General features: G+C 32.6%; 1 protein-coding gene and 2 long non-coding RNA genes across 5 annotated transcripts; 1 reads left to right on the forward strand and 2 right to left on the reverse strand.

The window, feature by feature from the left end:
* Positions 1–11467: 11467 nt before the first annotated feature.
* On the reverse strand, positions 11468–12926 carry Ppt2 (palmitoyl-protein thioesterase 2). 3 transcript variants are annotated; one of them, XM_075311046.1, is made up of 5 exons: positions 12682–12926; positions 12315–12456; positions 12151–12258; positions 11815–12088; positions 11468–11753 (listed from the first exon to the last, which is right to left on the reverse strand). In XM_075311046.1, the coding sequence occupies exons 1-5, from the start codon at positions 12823–12825 to the stop codon at positions 11555–11557; spliced, it is 867 nt and encodes a 288-aa protein (XP_075167161.1). In that variant the 5' UTR covers positions 12826–12926; the 3' UTR covers positions 11468–11554. The 3 variants fall into 3 exon arrangements, with proteins under 3 accessions (XP_075167161.1, XP_075167162.1, XP_075167163.1); XM_075311047.1 differs by having other exon boundaries at positions 12581–12721; XM_075311048.1 differs by lacking the exon at positions 12682–12926 and adding an exon at positions 12634–12657.
* Positions 12927–13265: 339 nt separating this feature from the next.
* On the reverse strand, positions 13266–14320 carry LOC142241245 (uncharacterized). The gene is made up of 2 exons (XR_012723544.1): positions 14041–14320; positions 13266–13976 (listed from the first exon to the last, which is right to left on the reverse strand). It is a non-coding gene; the product is annotated as an uncharacterized LOC142241245 (long non-coding RNA).
* A 2005-nt stretch (positions 14321–16325) lies between these two features.
* LOC142241748 (uncharacterized) lies at positions 16326–16841 on the forward strand. The gene is made up of 2 exons (XR_012723790.1): positions 16326–16584; positions 16652–16841. It is a non-coding gene; the product is annotated as an uncharacterized LOC142241748 (long non-coding RNA).
* The last annotated feature ends 1034 nt before the right edge of the window (positions 16842–17875 follow it).

Here is a 17875-nt window from a genome sequence, read left to right on the forward strand (position 1 = left end):
ATGCAAGGAAAATTTTCTTTAAACTAAAGGAAAAGATTATAAATCTCTGGTTCCTTTGATTTTTCTCATCTCATAAATGAGCTACATCCATGGGGTTTTGCATTTTATTTCTATAGAAAATTTTGTCAAAATTTTATTTCCATAAGAAATTTTGTCAAAAAATTATTTCTATAGAAAATTTTGTCAAAATTTTATTTCCATAAGAAATTTTGTCAAAATTTTATTTCTATAACAAATTTTGTCAAAATTTTGTTTTTATAAAAAAATTTGTGAAAATTTTATTTCTACAGAAAATTTTTTCAAAATTTTATTTCCATAATTTTGTGAAAATTGTATTTCCATAAGAAATTTTGTCTACATTTTATTTCTATCGAAAACTTTGTCAAAATTTTATTCTCTAAAAAATTTTGTCAAGATTTTATTTCTATAGAAAATTTTGTCAACATTTTATTTCTATAGAAAATTTTGTCAAAATTTTATTTCCATAAAAAATTTTGCCAAATTTTGCTTTTATAAAAAATTTTGTGAAAATTTTATTTCTACAGAATATTTTTTCAAAATTTTATTTCCATAAAAAATTTTGTGAAAATTTTATTTCCATAAGAAATGTTGTCAAAATTTTATTTCCATAAGAAATTTTGTCAAAATTTTATTTCTATAACAAATTTTGTCAAAATTTTGTTTTTATAAAAAAATTTGTGAAAATTTTATTTCTACAGAATATTTTTTCAAAATTTTATTTCCATAAAAAATTTTGTGAAAATTTTATTTCCATAAGAAATGTTGTCAAAATTTTATTTCCATAAGAAATTTTGTCAAAATTTTATTTCTATAACAAATTTTGTCAAAATTTTGTTTTTATAAAAAAATTTGTGAAAATTTTATTTCTACAGAAAATTTTTTCAAAATTTTATTCCCATAAGAAATTTTGTCAAAATTTTATTTTCATAAGAAATTTTGTCAAAATTTTATTTCTATCGAAAACTTTGTCAAAATTATATTTCTCTGAAAAAATTTTGTCAAAATTTTATTTCTATAGAAAATTTTGTCAACATTTTATTTCTACAAACATTTTTTTTTCATTTCTATAGAAAACTATGTCAAAATTTTATTTCTATAGAAAATTTAGGTTAGGTATAGTGGCAGCCCGATATTTCAGGCTCACTTAGACTATTCAGTCCATTGTGATACCACAGTGGTGAACTTCTCTCTTATCACCGAGTACTACCCGATTCTAGGTTAAGCTCAATGACAAGGGACCTCCTTTTTATAGCCGAGTCCGAACGGTGTTTCACATTGCAGTGATACCACTTAGAGAAGCTTTGAAACACTCAGAAATGTCACCAGCATTATGTTACTGAGGTGGGATAATCCACCGCTGAAAACTTTTTGGTGTTTAGTCGAAACTCGGTTTGAAACCTAGAACCTGTGTATGCAAGGCGAGCATGCTAACCTTTGCACCACGGTCGCTCCCTATAGAAAATTTTGTGAACATTTTATTTCTATAGAAAATTTTGTCAAAATTTAGTTTATATAGAAATTTTTTGTCAACATTTTTTTTCCATTATAAATTTTATCAAAAGTTTATTTCCATAAGAAATTTTTGTCAAAATTTTATTTCCATAAGAAATTTTATCAAAATTTTATTTCCATAAGAAATTTTGTCAAAATTTTATATCCATAGGAAATTTTATCAAAATTTTATTTTTAGGAAATTTTGTCAAAATTTAATTTCCATAAAAAATATTGCCAAAATTTTTTCCTATAGAAAATTTTGTCAAAATTCTTATTTCTAGTGATAATTTTGTCAGCATTTTATTTCTATAGAAAATTTTGTCAAAATTCTATTTCTATAGAAAATTTTGTCAAAATTTTATTTCCATAAGAAATTTTGTCAAAATTTTATTTCTATAACAAATTTTGTTAAAATTTTATTTCCATAAGAAATTTTGTCAAAATTTTATTTCTATGACAAATTTTGTCAAAATTTTGTTTTTATAAAAAAATTTGTGAAAATTTTATTTCTACAGAAAATTTTTTCAAAATTTTATTTCCATAAGAAATTTTGTGAAAATTTTATTTCCATAAGAAATTTAGTCAAAATTTTATTTTCATAAGAAATTTTGTCAAAATTTTATTCTTATCGAAAACTTTGTCAAAATTTTATTTCTCTAAAAAATTTTGTCAAAATTTTATTTCTATAGAAAATTTTGTCAACATTTTATTTCTACAAAATGTTGTTTCATTTCTATATAAAACTATGTCAAAATTTTATTTCTATAGAAGGTTAGGTTAGGTTAGGTGGCAGCCCGATGTATCAATCAGGCTCACTTAGACTATTCTGTCCATTGTGATACCACATTGGTGAACTTCTCTCTTATCACTGAGTGCTGCCCGATTCCATGTTAAGCTCAATGACAAGGGACCTCCTTTTTACAGCCCCGAGTCCGAACGGCGTTCCACATTGCAGTGAAACCACTTAGAGAAGCTTTGAAACCCTCAGAAATGTCACCAGCATTACTGAGGTGGGATAATCCACCGCTGAAAAACTTTTTGGTGTTCGGTCGAAGCAGGAATCGAACCCACGACCTTGTGTATGCAAGGCGGGCATGCTAACCATTGCACCACGGTGGTTTTCTGTAGAAAATTTTGTGCAAATTTTATTTCTATAGAAAATTTTGTCAAAATTTTATTTCCATAAGAAATTTTTGTCAAAATTTTATTTCCATAAGAAATTTTGTTAAAATTTTATTTCTATAATAAATTTTGTCACAATTTCATTTCTATAAGAAATTTTGTCAAAATTTTATTTCTATAGAAAATTTGGCAAAATTTTATTTCTTTAGGAAATTTCCATAAAAAATATTGCCAAAATTTTTTCTATAGAAAATTTTGTCAAAATTTTATTTCTATAGAAAATTTTGTCAAAATTTTATTTCTATAGAAAATTTTGTCAAAATTTTATTTCTATAGAAAATTTTGTAAAAATTTTATTTCTATAGAAAATTTTGTCAAAATTTTATTTCTATAGAAAATTTGGTCAAAATTTTATTTCTATAGAAAATTTTGTCAAAATTTTATTTCTATAGAAAATTTTGTCAAAATTTTATTTCAACAGAAATTTTTGTCAAAATTTTATTTTCATAATAAATTTTGTCAAAATTTTATTTCCATAAAAATTTTGTCAAAATTTTATTTCCATAAGAAATTTTTGTCAAAATTTTATTTCCATAAGAAATTTTTGTCAAAATTTTATTTCATAAATTTTGTCAAAATTTTATTTCCATAAAAATTTTGTCCAAATTTTATTTCTATAAATAATTTTGTTTCTATAAAAAATTTTGTCAAAATTTTATTTCCATAGAAAATTTTTTGGCAAGTTGGGCAAGTGAAACAAATTCACTGATTTAACGAAAATTTTCGTTATGTTCTGTTCATTAACGAAACGTTTCGTAGCATTAACGAATATTTTTATTATCTTAACGAAAATGTTTCGTTATATTAATGAAACATTTTCGTTGGTTTAATTTTATTGAAATTGTCTTTGTATATTCAGTACAGGAAATTTCGGTCTTATGAATTTTTTTTTTTCAGTGTAAAAGCCTTTATATAATCACTGTTGTTTCATAAGAGATATAATAGCAGCATCTTTAAAATATTATTTACTTCTATAGTATATAACAAAAAAAAGCAAACCGAACTCATATATGATTCTCTCCGAAATAAATGGCCCATATCAATGGAAATTTTCAAGGTTATGGCGCAAGGTCATAGCTTGAATATGTTTAGCTTCGGAACCAGATTTTGGCAACTGGATGAAGTTGAGATTATACAAATGTTTGAAGTTAGATATGGAAAAGGTGTTGACATAGATATAATCGTCGACAAATATTTTGTTTTCAAACAATTAAATTTCGCTCTTATCAGTTTTATGTCCTAAAATCTACATTGAAATTAAGCATTTCACAAACATATCAGAAGACAAGAAAGTGAAAAGAAAAAGTAAGCTCTGGAAATGGGTGAAGAAGTGTCAATGCGTACTATGAGAAGAATTTGCTTCTTCTGGCAATTTTTTCCCAAGGCATGGCCCCTATGCCATGATTGTACAGTCGTTCGCATATGATACCTACACGGTCAGGAGGGTGTGGAATAGGGAATTCCACGTACGATTGGCGCCCGCATAGATAATTAAAAACTTAAGGTTTATTCCTGCCGGTAGAAACGAGTTTTCGATGTCCTCGAACAGTATGGCATGGCTCACCGTATCAAAAACCTTCGATAGGTCCAAGAGGACCGTTTTGTGACACGGCTGCTTGAGTCCTCAATTTATACAGTAATGGCATATCTGTTGTTTTCCTATATACTTTACGGAATCAATGTTGATGGTTATCATCTGGGAAATTCTCCACAAGGCTGGGGAGGAGTAATACCTCAAGTCTCTTGGCTACTGGCAAGAGCAAGGAAATCGGTCTTTACGATTCACCCTTGCTCGAGTCTTTTCCTGGCTACAGTAGTGGAATCATCCCACCCCTTTTTTTCCTTACATCGCTCATAATGTGTTATTTCAAGGACAAATTGAGGTGTCTGGTCAAGTACTCAACTCCCATTATTACCAAATGCTTCAAGATTAGCATAGAGCCCATCGCCTTCGTTTGTTTTGTGCCTTTGATGACATTGGTAACTTCGTCTGAGGTAAATTGTGGTATACGGCTAGTTGAGAGACCATGACAGTGATTAAAGTTTCATATTTGTTTTCAGTTTGGGAATTTTCTAGCAAATCACTTACCAGGGCGAGCGTTTCCGAATCAATATTTGTTACTAGGTACCGAAATTTTGTTTCATCGGATATGATGCGCTGCAAATTAAAAATTGTTTCCACTTGTAAAAACCAAATTTTTGGATTTTTGTTTTTTTTTTTTTTTTTGCCAATATGGGAGAAATTTGATGTTTGTTGTTGAGGCAGCTTCAATTTGAATTGGGGGCATCTGTTCATTCATATCATTTGATGAAATTCCTTGCGCTCCTGCAGATAAATTATTTTGCTCTGTATTGCCAGAATCTCCATCTCTATGTAACGGCATTGTTTTAACAAACGTCCAGTATCGGGGCCTCCAATTTGTGGGTCGAAAGAAATCCAGGTCAAACGCACATTTTTTTTTTTTAATTTTATTTTTAAAAGTTATTTTTAACACAATTGAGAATCGAAGTATTTTTTAAAAGAAAAACAAAATCTCCCTTGAAAAAAAAAATTATAGAAAAAGCAAAGGTAAATTGATTTAAAAAAAGTTATATAATTAAGAAGTGTGGTTGTCCCAACCAAAGATTATAAACTTGAGGAAGATAGGAAATTGGCTTGCGTCATTCCAAATGTTGCATTTACCATGTTCAATACATGTTTGTAATCTTTTAGTTGTTTTTCGTTTTTATTTTTAAAATGAAAAATTTAATTTTCTTAGTGAAACAATGTTAAATTTTAGGCAACAAAAAAAATACATTTTCCCCTTTATGGAAATTTATGTTATTTCGTGCCCTTAATTTCTTTTTATTTGGATTTTAATGCTAGGTCAATACTTGTCGTATACGCGTTTGGTTGGAGTATTAAACTAATCTGGTAAATGGTTCGATCTCCTCAGTAGCTAATTTCCTATCTTCCTACAATTTATAATCTTTGGTCCCAACAGTGAAGAATGGCTTTCCTTTTCGTTCTATCACTCTCGGGATGCTCAACATACTGTCGGTTAAAAAATCTCGCGCATATCCTCGGATCAGTAACCGTCACATCGCCAAAAGTGACAGAAATTCCATAATCCCTTGCTGCGGGATTCGAAAAAGTGTTTAATTTTGACTGGAGTGTTGCTGGCTCGTAGACCAGAAATTCTCTATCACTCTCAAGATGCTCAATAAACTGTCGCTTAAAAAATCTCGCGCATTTCTTTCGTTCAGAAACGGTCACATCGCGAAAGGGGCTGACATCCCATCATCCCTTGTAGCGGTATGCAAGAGGGCTCTTATTGTGGACCATGACTTGCATGTGCCTAGGTTACATTGCTTTAGGTGCTTTAACTGTTCATCCACTATCTTACAAATATCTAGGTTCAGTTCCCTGATTGTAGGATCAGCAGGGTTAAGACGATAACGCCCATCACGCCAGTCTGCGAGTCCCGCCGTTTTTGCTGGGATTTGGGCCTCACCTGAATAATTCGACTAGTGGGTATGAAACGAGCGGCATCTTCTTTGATGATAAACCGGAACACACTCAGGCCAACATGAACATGGTAGGGGAACGCGACCTCATTGAAGTGGACATCTTTCTTTTTTTTGCGTTCACGAGTTATGAAATCGGAGAGTGAGTGGTTAGAATTGTGGGGAGATAGACTGATCTCACAGCACTGATGGGTAGCCAGGACACGTCATTTATCAGACCAGTCGAAGCTAAGAAAATGTCTGGTGAACTGCTGAAATCACCCACAATCCTCGTGCAGGCCTCTTCGTTCACCGTGCAAAATGTGAGGTCATCGATCTGCTCTGCCAAATCTACGCCTCTCTGGTCATTACCTAGGAGAGAATGTCAATGTTATGTCCACACAACAGCCACTCAATATCCTTGTGCGATCCTTACGTAGCAGATTTTAACAATCACAATGACGCAAGCTACATGTGGCATTCAGGTTCGTCTCTTGGATCGCCACGACCCTGATTTTCTTACGATTTAAGTCTATAATCTAACTAACCTTACCTCAAGGCTCGTTGCAATTAAATTACAAAAACAATTCACTTTCCGGAACTGCTACAACAATATTGGGTGTCAGATGCTGCGGCGGAGAATTTTGTTGTGCGGGAGATGTCGGGGATGTCACATAGTCTGATGACCTTCTTCAGCTGTCGTTGGCATAGCATTTTTCCACAGCTTGTATACTCAGTAGCTCAGCGATGTTAAGCCGAATAAATTCTGGAAGTGCACCCATTGCAGACACCGTTAGACTTTACAGAAACCAAACGGTGGTGAATTTGGTTTCCACAGAACAGTACTCTGCAGCTGTCGTTTGCACAGCATCCTGTCATATAGTCAGTAAGGCTATACTTCCGCAGCGATGTTAAGCCAGAGAAATTCTGGAGGTGCAACCACGAAACCAAACGATAGTGAATCTGGTTTTGGGAGACTGACCAGTACTATGGTCCGTGGTTTTCCTCTATCCCTGCTCGGACCAAAAGCAAACGGAGGAGGTTCCCCGGGTTCACTTTCTCCAACACAATAAAGACGGACGAAACAATGCGTACACTGATGAGGCAACCGCTGGCCGATGCGTAGGGCCCATCGTGTCAATCCGTTGCAGAGAACCCGCCGCCTTGGTATTGTAAAAAATTGGTGTCAGCCCCGCCTCTTAATTCTGATGGTAGTATTTCTGATGAACTTCTGCAGCTGTTTTTGCAGAGCATCCGGCCACGTAGTCAGTAAAGCAATACTTCCGCAGCGATGTTAAACCAGAGCAATTCTGGAAGAGCACCCACTCCAGGTAACGGTTTGACCTCACCGAAACCAAACGATGATGAATATGGTTTTGGTAGACAGAACAGTACTGTGATTCTGGGTTTTCCTCTATCCCGACTCGGAGGCTAACTGGGATGCATCTTCTCCAACACAATAAAGACGGACGAAACAACGCGTACACTGATGAGGCAACCGCTGGCCGATGAGTAGGACCTATCTATTCAATCCGGTGCGAAGATCCCCCCGCCGTTGGATTGCAAAATTTTAGTGTCAGCCCCCTCCTCTTATTTATCAAGGCACCATTTCTTATAGGAACCATACCCTTCAAAAAATACGCTTTTTAGCCTCATATAAGTCATATTTATTGACAAAACTTTTCTTAGAATGGAAACCTTTCAAACATTGAAACTCTATACTTCGATTGGTGATGTAGGCGGGAACATGGCATGGTGAGTAAATTCACCTTGATCACCAACAGTATCGGATACATGATGGGAATTCTTTAAAGATGATTTAATACCCTTGTATTGCTTATAGATGGGATACCACATGGTCACAATGAACACTAATGGAAAAAAGAAATTAACATTTTACCGAAGAAATTTCATATTGTATTCCATGGGATCCATGTTACTTACTCGTGAATAACAAAGATGACAAACTATAATATTTTGATTCCACGTAAAAGGACATGAAGACACATTCACTAATTACATCTATAAGGGATGTAATAAGCCAAGGAAAAATAAAATGTGGTTTGTTCTGTTATCGGGAATAATATAGCAAATGTTATTGTAAAAATTGGCAAAATTGATATAAAGCAAGTAAGGAAAGTCTAAAGTAGGGCGAGGCCGACTATATTATACCCTGCACCACTTTGTTGATCTAAATTTTCGATACCATATCACATCCGTCAAATGTGTTGGGGCTATATATAAAGGTTTGTCCCAAATACATACATTTAAATATCACTCGATCTGGACAGAATTTGATAGACTTCTACAAAATCTATAGACTCAAAATTTAAGTCGGCTAATGCACTAGGGTGGAACACAATATTAGTAAAAAATATGGGAAACATTTAAATCTGGAGCAATTTTAAGAAAACTTCGCAAAAGTTTATTTATGATTTATCTCTCGATATATATGCATTAGAAGTTTAGGAAAATTAGAGTCATTTTTACAACTTTTCGACTAAGCAGTGGCGATTTTACAAGGAAAATGTTGGTATTTTGACCATTTTTGTCGAAATCAGAAAAACATATATATGGGAGCTATATCTAAATCTGAACCGATTTCAACCAAATTTGGCACGCATAGCTACAATGCTAATTCTACTCCCTGTGTAAAATTTCAACTAAATCGGAGTTAAAAACTGGCCTCTACGGGCAAATGAGTGTAAATCGGGCGAAAGCTATATATGGGAGCTATATTTAAATCTGAACCGATTTCAACCAAATTTGGCACGCATAGCTACAATGCTAATTCTACTCCCTGTGCAAAATTTCAACTAAATCGGAGCAAAAAATTGGCCTCTGTGGTCATATGAGTGTAAATCGGGCGAAAGCTATATATGGGAGCTATATCTAAATCTGAACCGATTTCAACCAAATTTGGCACGCATAGCTACAATGCTAATTATACTCCCTGTGCAAAATTTCAACTAAATCGGAGCAAAAAATTGGCCTCTGTGGTCATTTGACTGTAAATCGGGCGAAAGCTATATATGGGAGCTATATCTAAATCTGAACCGATTTCAACCAAATTTGACACGCATAGCTACAATGCTAATTCTACTCCCTGTGTAAAATATCAACTAAATCGGAGTTAAAAACTGGCCTCTACGGTCATATGAGTGTAAATCGGGCAAAAGCTATATCTAAATCTTAACCGATTTCAACCAAATTTGGCACGCATAGCTACAATGCTAATTCTACTCCCTGTGCAAAATTTCAACTAAATCGGAGCAAAAAATTGGCCTCTGTGGTCATATGAGTGTAAATCGGGCGAAAGCTATATATGGGAGCTATATCTAAATCTGAACCGATTTCAACCAAATTTGGCACGCATAGCTACAATGCTAATTATACTCCCTGTGCAAAATTTCAACTAAATCGGAGCAAAAAATTGGCCTCTGTGGTCATTTGACTGTAAATCGGGCGAAAGCTATATATGGGAGCTATATCTAAATCTGAACCGATTTTAACCAAATTTGGCACGCATAGCTACAATGCTAATTCTACTCCCTGTGTAAAATTTCAACTAAATCGGAGTTAAAAACTGGCCTCTACGGTCATATGAGTGTAAATCGGGCGAAAGCTATATCTAAATCTGAACCGATTTCAACCAAATTTGGCACGCATAGCTACAATGCTAATTCTACTCCCTGTGCAAAATTTCAACTAAATCGGAGCAAAAAATTGGCCTCTGTGGGCAAATGAGTGTAAATCGGGCGAAAGCTATATATGGGAGCTATATTTAAATCTGAACCGATTTGGCTGATATTTTGCAAGTTTTTCGAGACTCATAAAATATTCGGATGTACGGAATTTGAGGAAGATCGGTTGATATACACGCCAATTATGACCAGATCGGTGAAAAATATATAATGAAATATATCTAAATCTGAACCGATTTTTTCCAAAATCAATAGGGATCATCTTTGAGCCGAAACAGGACCCTATACCAAATTTTAGGACAATCGGACTAAAACTGCGAGCTGTACTTTGCACACAAAAATATATCAACAGACAGACAGACAGACGGGCATCGCTAAATCGAGTCACAATTTAATTCTAAGACGATCGGTATACTAAACGATGGGTCTCAGACTTTTCCTTCTTGGCGTTACATACAAATGCACAAACTTATTATACCCTGTACCACAGTAGTGGTGAAGGGTATAAAAAGCGACTGGAAGCTCTAACATCTAATGAAAATTTCGTTTGTGTGTCAATAACACATCTTTGTTATGTTTTGCTTATGGGAACAAAATGTAAACATTCGATAATAATGCTTCCTGTAGCGAATACAGCAATTCAATTCTTATAGATAGGGTCAATTTTAGCTGGAGGTGCATACCGGCCTTATAGGATAAAAATATAAAAAACCGATAACAACGTTCTAATGAAAATTTCGATAGTAAAAGTTTAATAGCTCTATCGCAAATGGAATAATTAGTGTGGAATTAAGTCCCTTTACTTGTGAAAATTTCGACAAACAGTATCATCGATTCAACTATACGGAAAACATACTAATCCCTTTGTATGTCAATAATCCAGGTCGTCCAATGGAATTTCCATATATATGTATGTGGTACTTATAAGTAATCCATGACTATATATGCTACCGATAATATCGTTAACCTAACCTACATCCAAGGGAACGGGCGTGGAATAGTTAGTGGGTAAAAAACACCATGTTGCGCTTCCCATAAAAAATGCACTGATGTTTTTAACATTGAAAATTCTCTGAGTCGTTATCAATTGCTAAAACTGTAGTGGCATACCGGACTTAGAAAACATTATATGTAATACTAAATCTAGATTTTTCATCGTCATCGTTTAACAATACTAGTTTTTATTGATTTAAAACTATTTGTAAATTCGCTATCAAACTTCCTGTTGGTGATCCTTATCGTACATCTCCTGGGGCGATTTCTAGAAAACCAAAAGATATAGTGTTTCATCCGAGTTGACTGTAAATTTTTTAAAACTAAAAGAATTTGTGAGGAATGATCTATATTTCGCTATTCTACTGAAATAAAATAGGGAAATTGGGGTTATGGGCTTACGAGTTTGCTAGTTCATTCAATATATACCAACGATATGTAATTACATTTTATAGATAATAGGATCTAATAAAATGCACGACAGCACTGAATTCCATTTACAAAATATCAAAATTGTATTACATAAATATTTACTTACCACGTTTTGTAGCCCCATAAATCTTGTCTTGTCTTCCAAAACAAAAATGTTTTATTCTTATTATTGAAATTTGTTTCTATTGTCTATTTGTAAAGCCCTGCATGCACCATCTTTATATAAATATGATCTCAAAATTTCATGTTAAATGAGGCATTATAACCTCCCGAATGACTTGCTTATTTCTATGCCATGTTAAGTGATGAACAAATGGCTTAACCACAATCACAAGTTTACCATGGTCGGCCAACATTTTTAAACCGATATCATCTGAGGTATAGATTTTGCGCTTGTTTAATGGTATAACATCCATTTTATCATTATAGTAGCCAAAATGACTGAAAATAGCATAGGAAAAAACATCATAGCTAAATTCATATTTTCAAACAAAACACCCACCTTGATTCCCATGGAGTAATTACACCATCATTGGGACCACCAATAAGTACAAGCTTATCCAGCCGAGTTAAAGCTTTTTTAAATTGTGTCGAATTCGTTGAACTTATCTCATTGTTTACGTAAGGAAGAAATACACTGTATTTAAAATATAAATCTTGTTTATGAGGATCATTCCAATAATTGCCCACTGAAGTATGCTGGCCAACTCTTGAATAGAATAGCTCATATGCAGTTTTTGCTGCCAAATCAGGAAATATCAAGTGGAGAAAACTTGCTGCAAAAGATAGGAAATTTTTTATCCATATGTATCATAATATAGGCTCTGGAAAACGTTACTTCCATATTGTCCCGCCTGGGGAGAAGATAGTGATATAAATACCTTCACATTGTGATTTTCCATTGATTGAATTGCGGCTCTGGCCAACAAGCCTCCTTGTGAATAACCTAATAATGGAGAAAATTAATATCAAAATTGAATTTTAAAAATATACATACCGTACCTAGAACTATGATACCATCTGGATGTAATTTACTGACGGCTTCCAAATATTGACGAAACTGAGAAACTTGATTCCAGGCTCCTTCCAAACTATTCCAATTACTAAAGAGATCGCAATTGTATACCTTAGTTCCGGGATGTTCCTGAAAATGTTTGTTTTTTTATCACATTTCAAATTGTTTTAATAAATATTTCATAAAGGTTTGTAATTTTGCAATTTGAAAATAACTACTACTACATAATAGAAAAAATTAATAAACATCTAACCAAAATGTTTATCAATTGGTAACCGTAAGAGTTCCAAGTCATCATGACCTTACAAATAACATTCATTAATTGCATGATTATTTATTGCATATATCTATTACTGTTTCTATAAATCGTTGCAACGAAGCCATTGATTCTGATCCCGATAACACTCCATGCAACAAAACCACCGGTTTGTATGTAAACACTACATTTGCAAAATAAATAATTTGCAGAATGCAATTAAACAATGCAGAATTCTTCATTACTGCAACTTTTTAAACGATATAACGACTGTGTGCCAATCCGCAGCAAGTCCAACAACTTTTTAAAAAATCCACAAAAATGATTGATTTTCAAAGCGCTTGCAATAAAACATCCCAATAAACACAAACGCTTGAAAAATGCTAAATTTCAACAATTTTTCAAACATTTTTTCAAAGGATTAGGGTAATATTCAAGTTGAGAAATTGTTGAGAAAATCGCGTTCTCAACAAAAAACAGACATTACCCTCAACAGTGAAATTCAACACATTAGCAATAATATCTCAAGTGTTATCCTCAAATTGAAATGCATCGCTACTCAATAATTTGTCAAACAATTTTCGATGCGAGTCAAATTCAAAATTAACATCGTTGCAAATACTTTTCAACCTAAATTTGTATGAATGACATCCCCACTTCAAATTGAAAGTCAAAGCCAAAATTCTATGAATTTTGTATAATTTATTCATTTTCATCAAAATAAAATATATAATAATACACTACACTACATAATACACTACAATACCAATTGATAAATAATAATCTTATTAAACATATCAACAAATAAGAAAAAAACAACAAACAACAAAACTTTAAATATCTTAAACATTATTAGTAAACACTTCTGCATTGATAATTCGATTTCCTTCCTGTTGGTGTCATAAAACAGCACTAAAATGTATTAACATGCGGGCAATTTAAAATTAGGAACGCACTGGACCGCGTGTTAGAATTGATTTCCAGCAGAAGGAATTCACAAAATATCAATTTTAAACTGATAATAGAATATGATTTAAATTGACGATGTGATGCAGATTTTTATCCAGAAGTTGTTGATTTCAACAATTTGTTGTTTTTAACAATTTTAATTGATTGCACTTGTAATGTTTCTGGAAACTTTTTCTTGTCGATAAGCCACTCATTTTTCATTGGTCAGCTTTTTAATGTTTGCAAGAATGTACCATCTAAAGATTTTAGTTTTCTGCAAAGAGATTTAAATTTAGTGACTTCTCTAAAGTGTTGATTTAATTTTTCATATTGACGTACCAATTATTATAAACTAATTGAAGCAGTTCCAGTTAATTGTGCACCATTTTTTCATCGGTCAGCTTTTTAATGTTTTCAAGAACGTAGAATCCATAATTTTAGTTTTCTGCAAAGAGATATACATTTAGTGACTTCCTTAAAGTTTTATTTCATTTTCTATTTTCACTTACCTATTTTTATAAACTATTTGGTTATTTGTCTAAAATTTTCCATTTTTTTATTTCTTGCAATTGGCCACGAACTTCGTTGCACAAATAAGTACTGAAAACCACATGGTTTTTTCGTTGCATTTTAGTGTAGTGTTTTGTCAAAGTTTTCTCATATTATCTTCAACACCTTTTCAAAGATTTCGTCAACATTTTGGCAAATTGGAAGTAATTCGCAAACAATTTGAAGATGTATTGAAGATGAGCTATTTCAAGTCAAGTTGAATTTATGTTGAAAATTATATTTACCCTCAAACTGAAAAGTTGTTGCATTTGAAAAACGCTTATCCTGTGTTTATTGGGATACGCTACAGAAACAGGGTAGCAAAGCATAAGGTATTAAAACTCAAACAACTGAGTACCAATAAAGAGACATGAACCAACAATTTGCGAATATAACCTCTATAACACTATTATTACCGCAGAAGAAAAAAATGTTTAATCCTTATGATTGTCAAAGCGTTTGTTTATGCATTTTATCTATGAAATTTATTTCAATATTAATTTTATTTTGTTTAAATCATATTTCAACACTGGGTGTTTCATAGTCTACAACTAACGTGTTTTTGAAGAAAACTGGTGTTTTGGACGGTATGCACCTCTAGCGATGCATTGCTATTTTTGCTAACGAAATTCTCGGTAAAGGCCGCTTCTCTGTTCGGTTTTCGCGTTGAAACTCCATACAAAACCAAAACATGCGAAAAACTAGCGAAATTTTTTCCATTTGTGGTACTTTGTTTTTTTTTTTTTTTTTGAGTTGAAAAACTGACGTAACTCGCGTAGTCAGTATTTTCATAACATGGCGCCATTTGCGATGTGAATTAAGAAATAATTTATTTATTAAACTGATTTTTGTGAATTTATAACACAAAAGTTGATCTGATTATTATTTAAAAATGTAATCTGATGATTGATAAAACAAAGTATAACATGGAGTTGTATTTCCATAATAAACTAGCAACCAACATCTAGCCGCTCCCTACTATATGGTAAAATATAAATAATGTATATAACATGAAATTTAAACACAAATGTTAACAAAATAAAAGCTTTATTTGGTGAATTATATTTTACAATCGTTTCATTTGTACTGGGCATCGGGATAATAAACACAAAACATAATTTAAACAAAAGGAGGCACAGCAATTGATGTTCCAAAACAAGCATTAGCACTTCAACCAAGCACTAGCAATGAATGGAATCACAATAATTAATTGCTATATTCCAAAAAATAAAATGCAGCATTGTAAAATTAGTTTTTTAATTTCAAAGATATTTGTAAAATAACTTCGTCTGCTTCTTCTTTTCAATTTTTTTATTTTTTTTAAATCGAGCCACTAGTTGCGTATGCAAGGCATATGTTGTTGCGTATGTATATGTAATCATTTCGTGACAGTCTGCGATGTTGTCAATACATTTCTGCGATGTTGTCAATACAAATAAACGCAAAAAAGTCCCAAAATGGCTGTTTTCCCCCTCAAAATATATTGTCAACACTATCATTTTTCAACGCGAAACAATGATTGAGGGGAACTTTTTTCGCACTGCACCAACAAGGCACTTTCAATGAAAATTTTTGTTCATAACAGGGTTGTCAAAAGCACCCTTCCAAAACTTTTTGAATTTGACGGCGCTTCTGCGAATCCCCACCACGTCGAAAACAATCGTATACGACATCCAAAACTCGTCGGAAAAGCGCCGTCACCATTGAGAAGTTGTACCACTCCAAGTTTCTTCAAAAAAGTATAGCATGAGTGGAATTATTAGGTGCCTTTTTCAATAAATTTACAACGACACCAATAAGAGCCCTTGAAACAATCAGAAAAAGTGCATTTTAAGATAGTTGGAAAAGAATCATTGTGGTCAAGTAAAACACGATTGTTTAGATGTTTATTAATTTGATTAAACATTTATAAATTCTTATAAATATAACATCTAAACCAGTATCACAACACATTTAACATAATTTTTCATTAATAATAGAATGATGTTGATTTACAAGTGGCAAGTTGAATGTTGCAGCGTCTATCAGCCAGTGTTTTTATTCTCGATGAAGGCAGCGTGTCTGTAAAATATCTGAAAAACAATCACTTTGTTCCATTTGGAAAGTCAAAAATTGTTCACCAATATACCTTTTATAATGTTTTCAGCGCTTCATTATCGATTTTATTTTAATAAATTATAAGAAGCATAGTTGAGCTTGGTGTTTCACAAAATATAAACAGCATGGCTCTTGTAACAATACCCTGCCAGCATTTCAAAGTTCCATTTCATCTTCATCGCTACCACAGACTCGTAAATGTCACTACAACCATCCTACTGTGATGGGGGGCAGCATATCATAAAGTACAAAATGTACTTCATACATGTATTTTACCATCACTACTTTTACAAAAGCCATTTTATTTTTTGTGAAACGCCAAGCGCAACCAGCTTGTTATATTTTATTTAAATAAAAACGAAAATAAAGTTCTGAAAACATAGATTTTACGCTTAAAATTGTGAAAGGTATATTGGTGAACAATTTTTGATTTTCCAAATGGAATAAAGTGATTGTTTTTCAAATATTTTACAGACACGCTGCCTCCATCGAATAAAAACACTGGCTGATAGACGCTGCAACATGTAACTCGCTACTTGTAACTCTACATCATCATTAATGCAAAAAATTATGTTAAATGTGATGTGATAGTGGTATAAATGTTATATTTTTAAGAATTTGTAAATGATTAATCAAATTAATAAATATCTAAACAAACATTTTACTCGACCACAATGATTCTTTTACCACTATCTTAAAATGTGCTTTTTCTGATTGATTCTCTTATTGGCGTCGATCTAAATTAATCTATAAAGGCACCTAATAATTGCACACATGCGAAACCTTTTTGTAGTAACTTGGCGTGGTACAACTTCTCAATAGTGACGGCGCTTTTCCGACGAGTTTTTGATATCGTATATGATTGTTTTCGACGTACTGGGGATTCTCAGAAGCGCCCCCAAATTCAAAAAATGTTGGCAGGGTAGTGATGGCAAAATACTTTCATGTACATTTCATACTTTTTCATACGCTTCCCCCATCACAGTTGGCGATTGTTGCAGTGTCACTTTCCTGCCAGCATTTCAAAGTTCCATTTCATTCTCATCGCTACCACAGACTCGTAAATGTCACTACAACCATCCTACTGTGATGGGGGGCAGCATATCATAAAGTACAAAATGTACTTCATACATGTATTTTACCATCACTACTTTTACAAAAGCCATTTTATTTTTTGTGAAACGCCAAGCGCAACCAGCTTGTTATATTTTATTTAAATAAAAACGAAAATAAAGTTCTGAAAACATAGATTTTACGCTTAAAATTGTGAAAGGTATATTGGTGAACAATTTTTGATTTTCCAAATGGAATAAAGTGATTGTTTTTCAAATATTTTACAGACACGCTGCCTCCATCGAATAAAAACACTGGCTGATAGACGCTGCAACATGTAACTCGCTACTTGTAACTCTACATCATCATTAATGCAAAAAATTATGTTAAATGTGATGTGATAGTGGTATAAATGTTATATTTTTAAGAATTTGTAAATGATTAATCAAATTAATAAATATCTAAACAAACGTTTTACTCGACCACAATGATTCTTTTACCACTATCTTAAAATGTGCTTTTTCTGATTGATTCTCTTATTGGCGTCGATCTAAATTAATCTATAAAGGCACCTAATAATTGCACACATGCGAAACCTTTTTGTAGTAACTTGGCGTGGTACAACTTCTCAATAGTGACGGCGCT

The sequence above is a fragment of the Haematobia irritans genome, chromosome 5 (genome assembly GCF_050003625.1).
Source record: "Haematobia irritans isolate KBUSLIRL chromosome 5, ASM5000362v1, whole genome shotgun sequence".
NCBI classification, from domain to species: domain Eukaryota; kingdom Metazoa; phylum Arthropoda; class Insecta; order Diptera; family Muscidae; genus Haematobia; species Haematobia irritans.

Excerpts from the sequence above, each read along its gene's own strand:
- Ppt2 (XM_075311046.1), bottom strand. The coding sequence starts at position 12,825 with ATGAAGAATTCTGCATTGTTTAATTGCATTCTGCAAATTATTTATTTT. Across the intron at positions 12,457-12,681 it reads TGCAACGATTTATAGAAACA|GAACATCCCGGAACTAAGGT; the intron begins GTAATAGATATA and ends AAACATTTTCAG. Across the intron at positions 12,259-12,314 it reads AGATGGTATCATAGTTCTAG|GTTATTCACAAGGAGGCTTG; the intron begins GTACGGTATGTA and ends CTCCATTATTAG.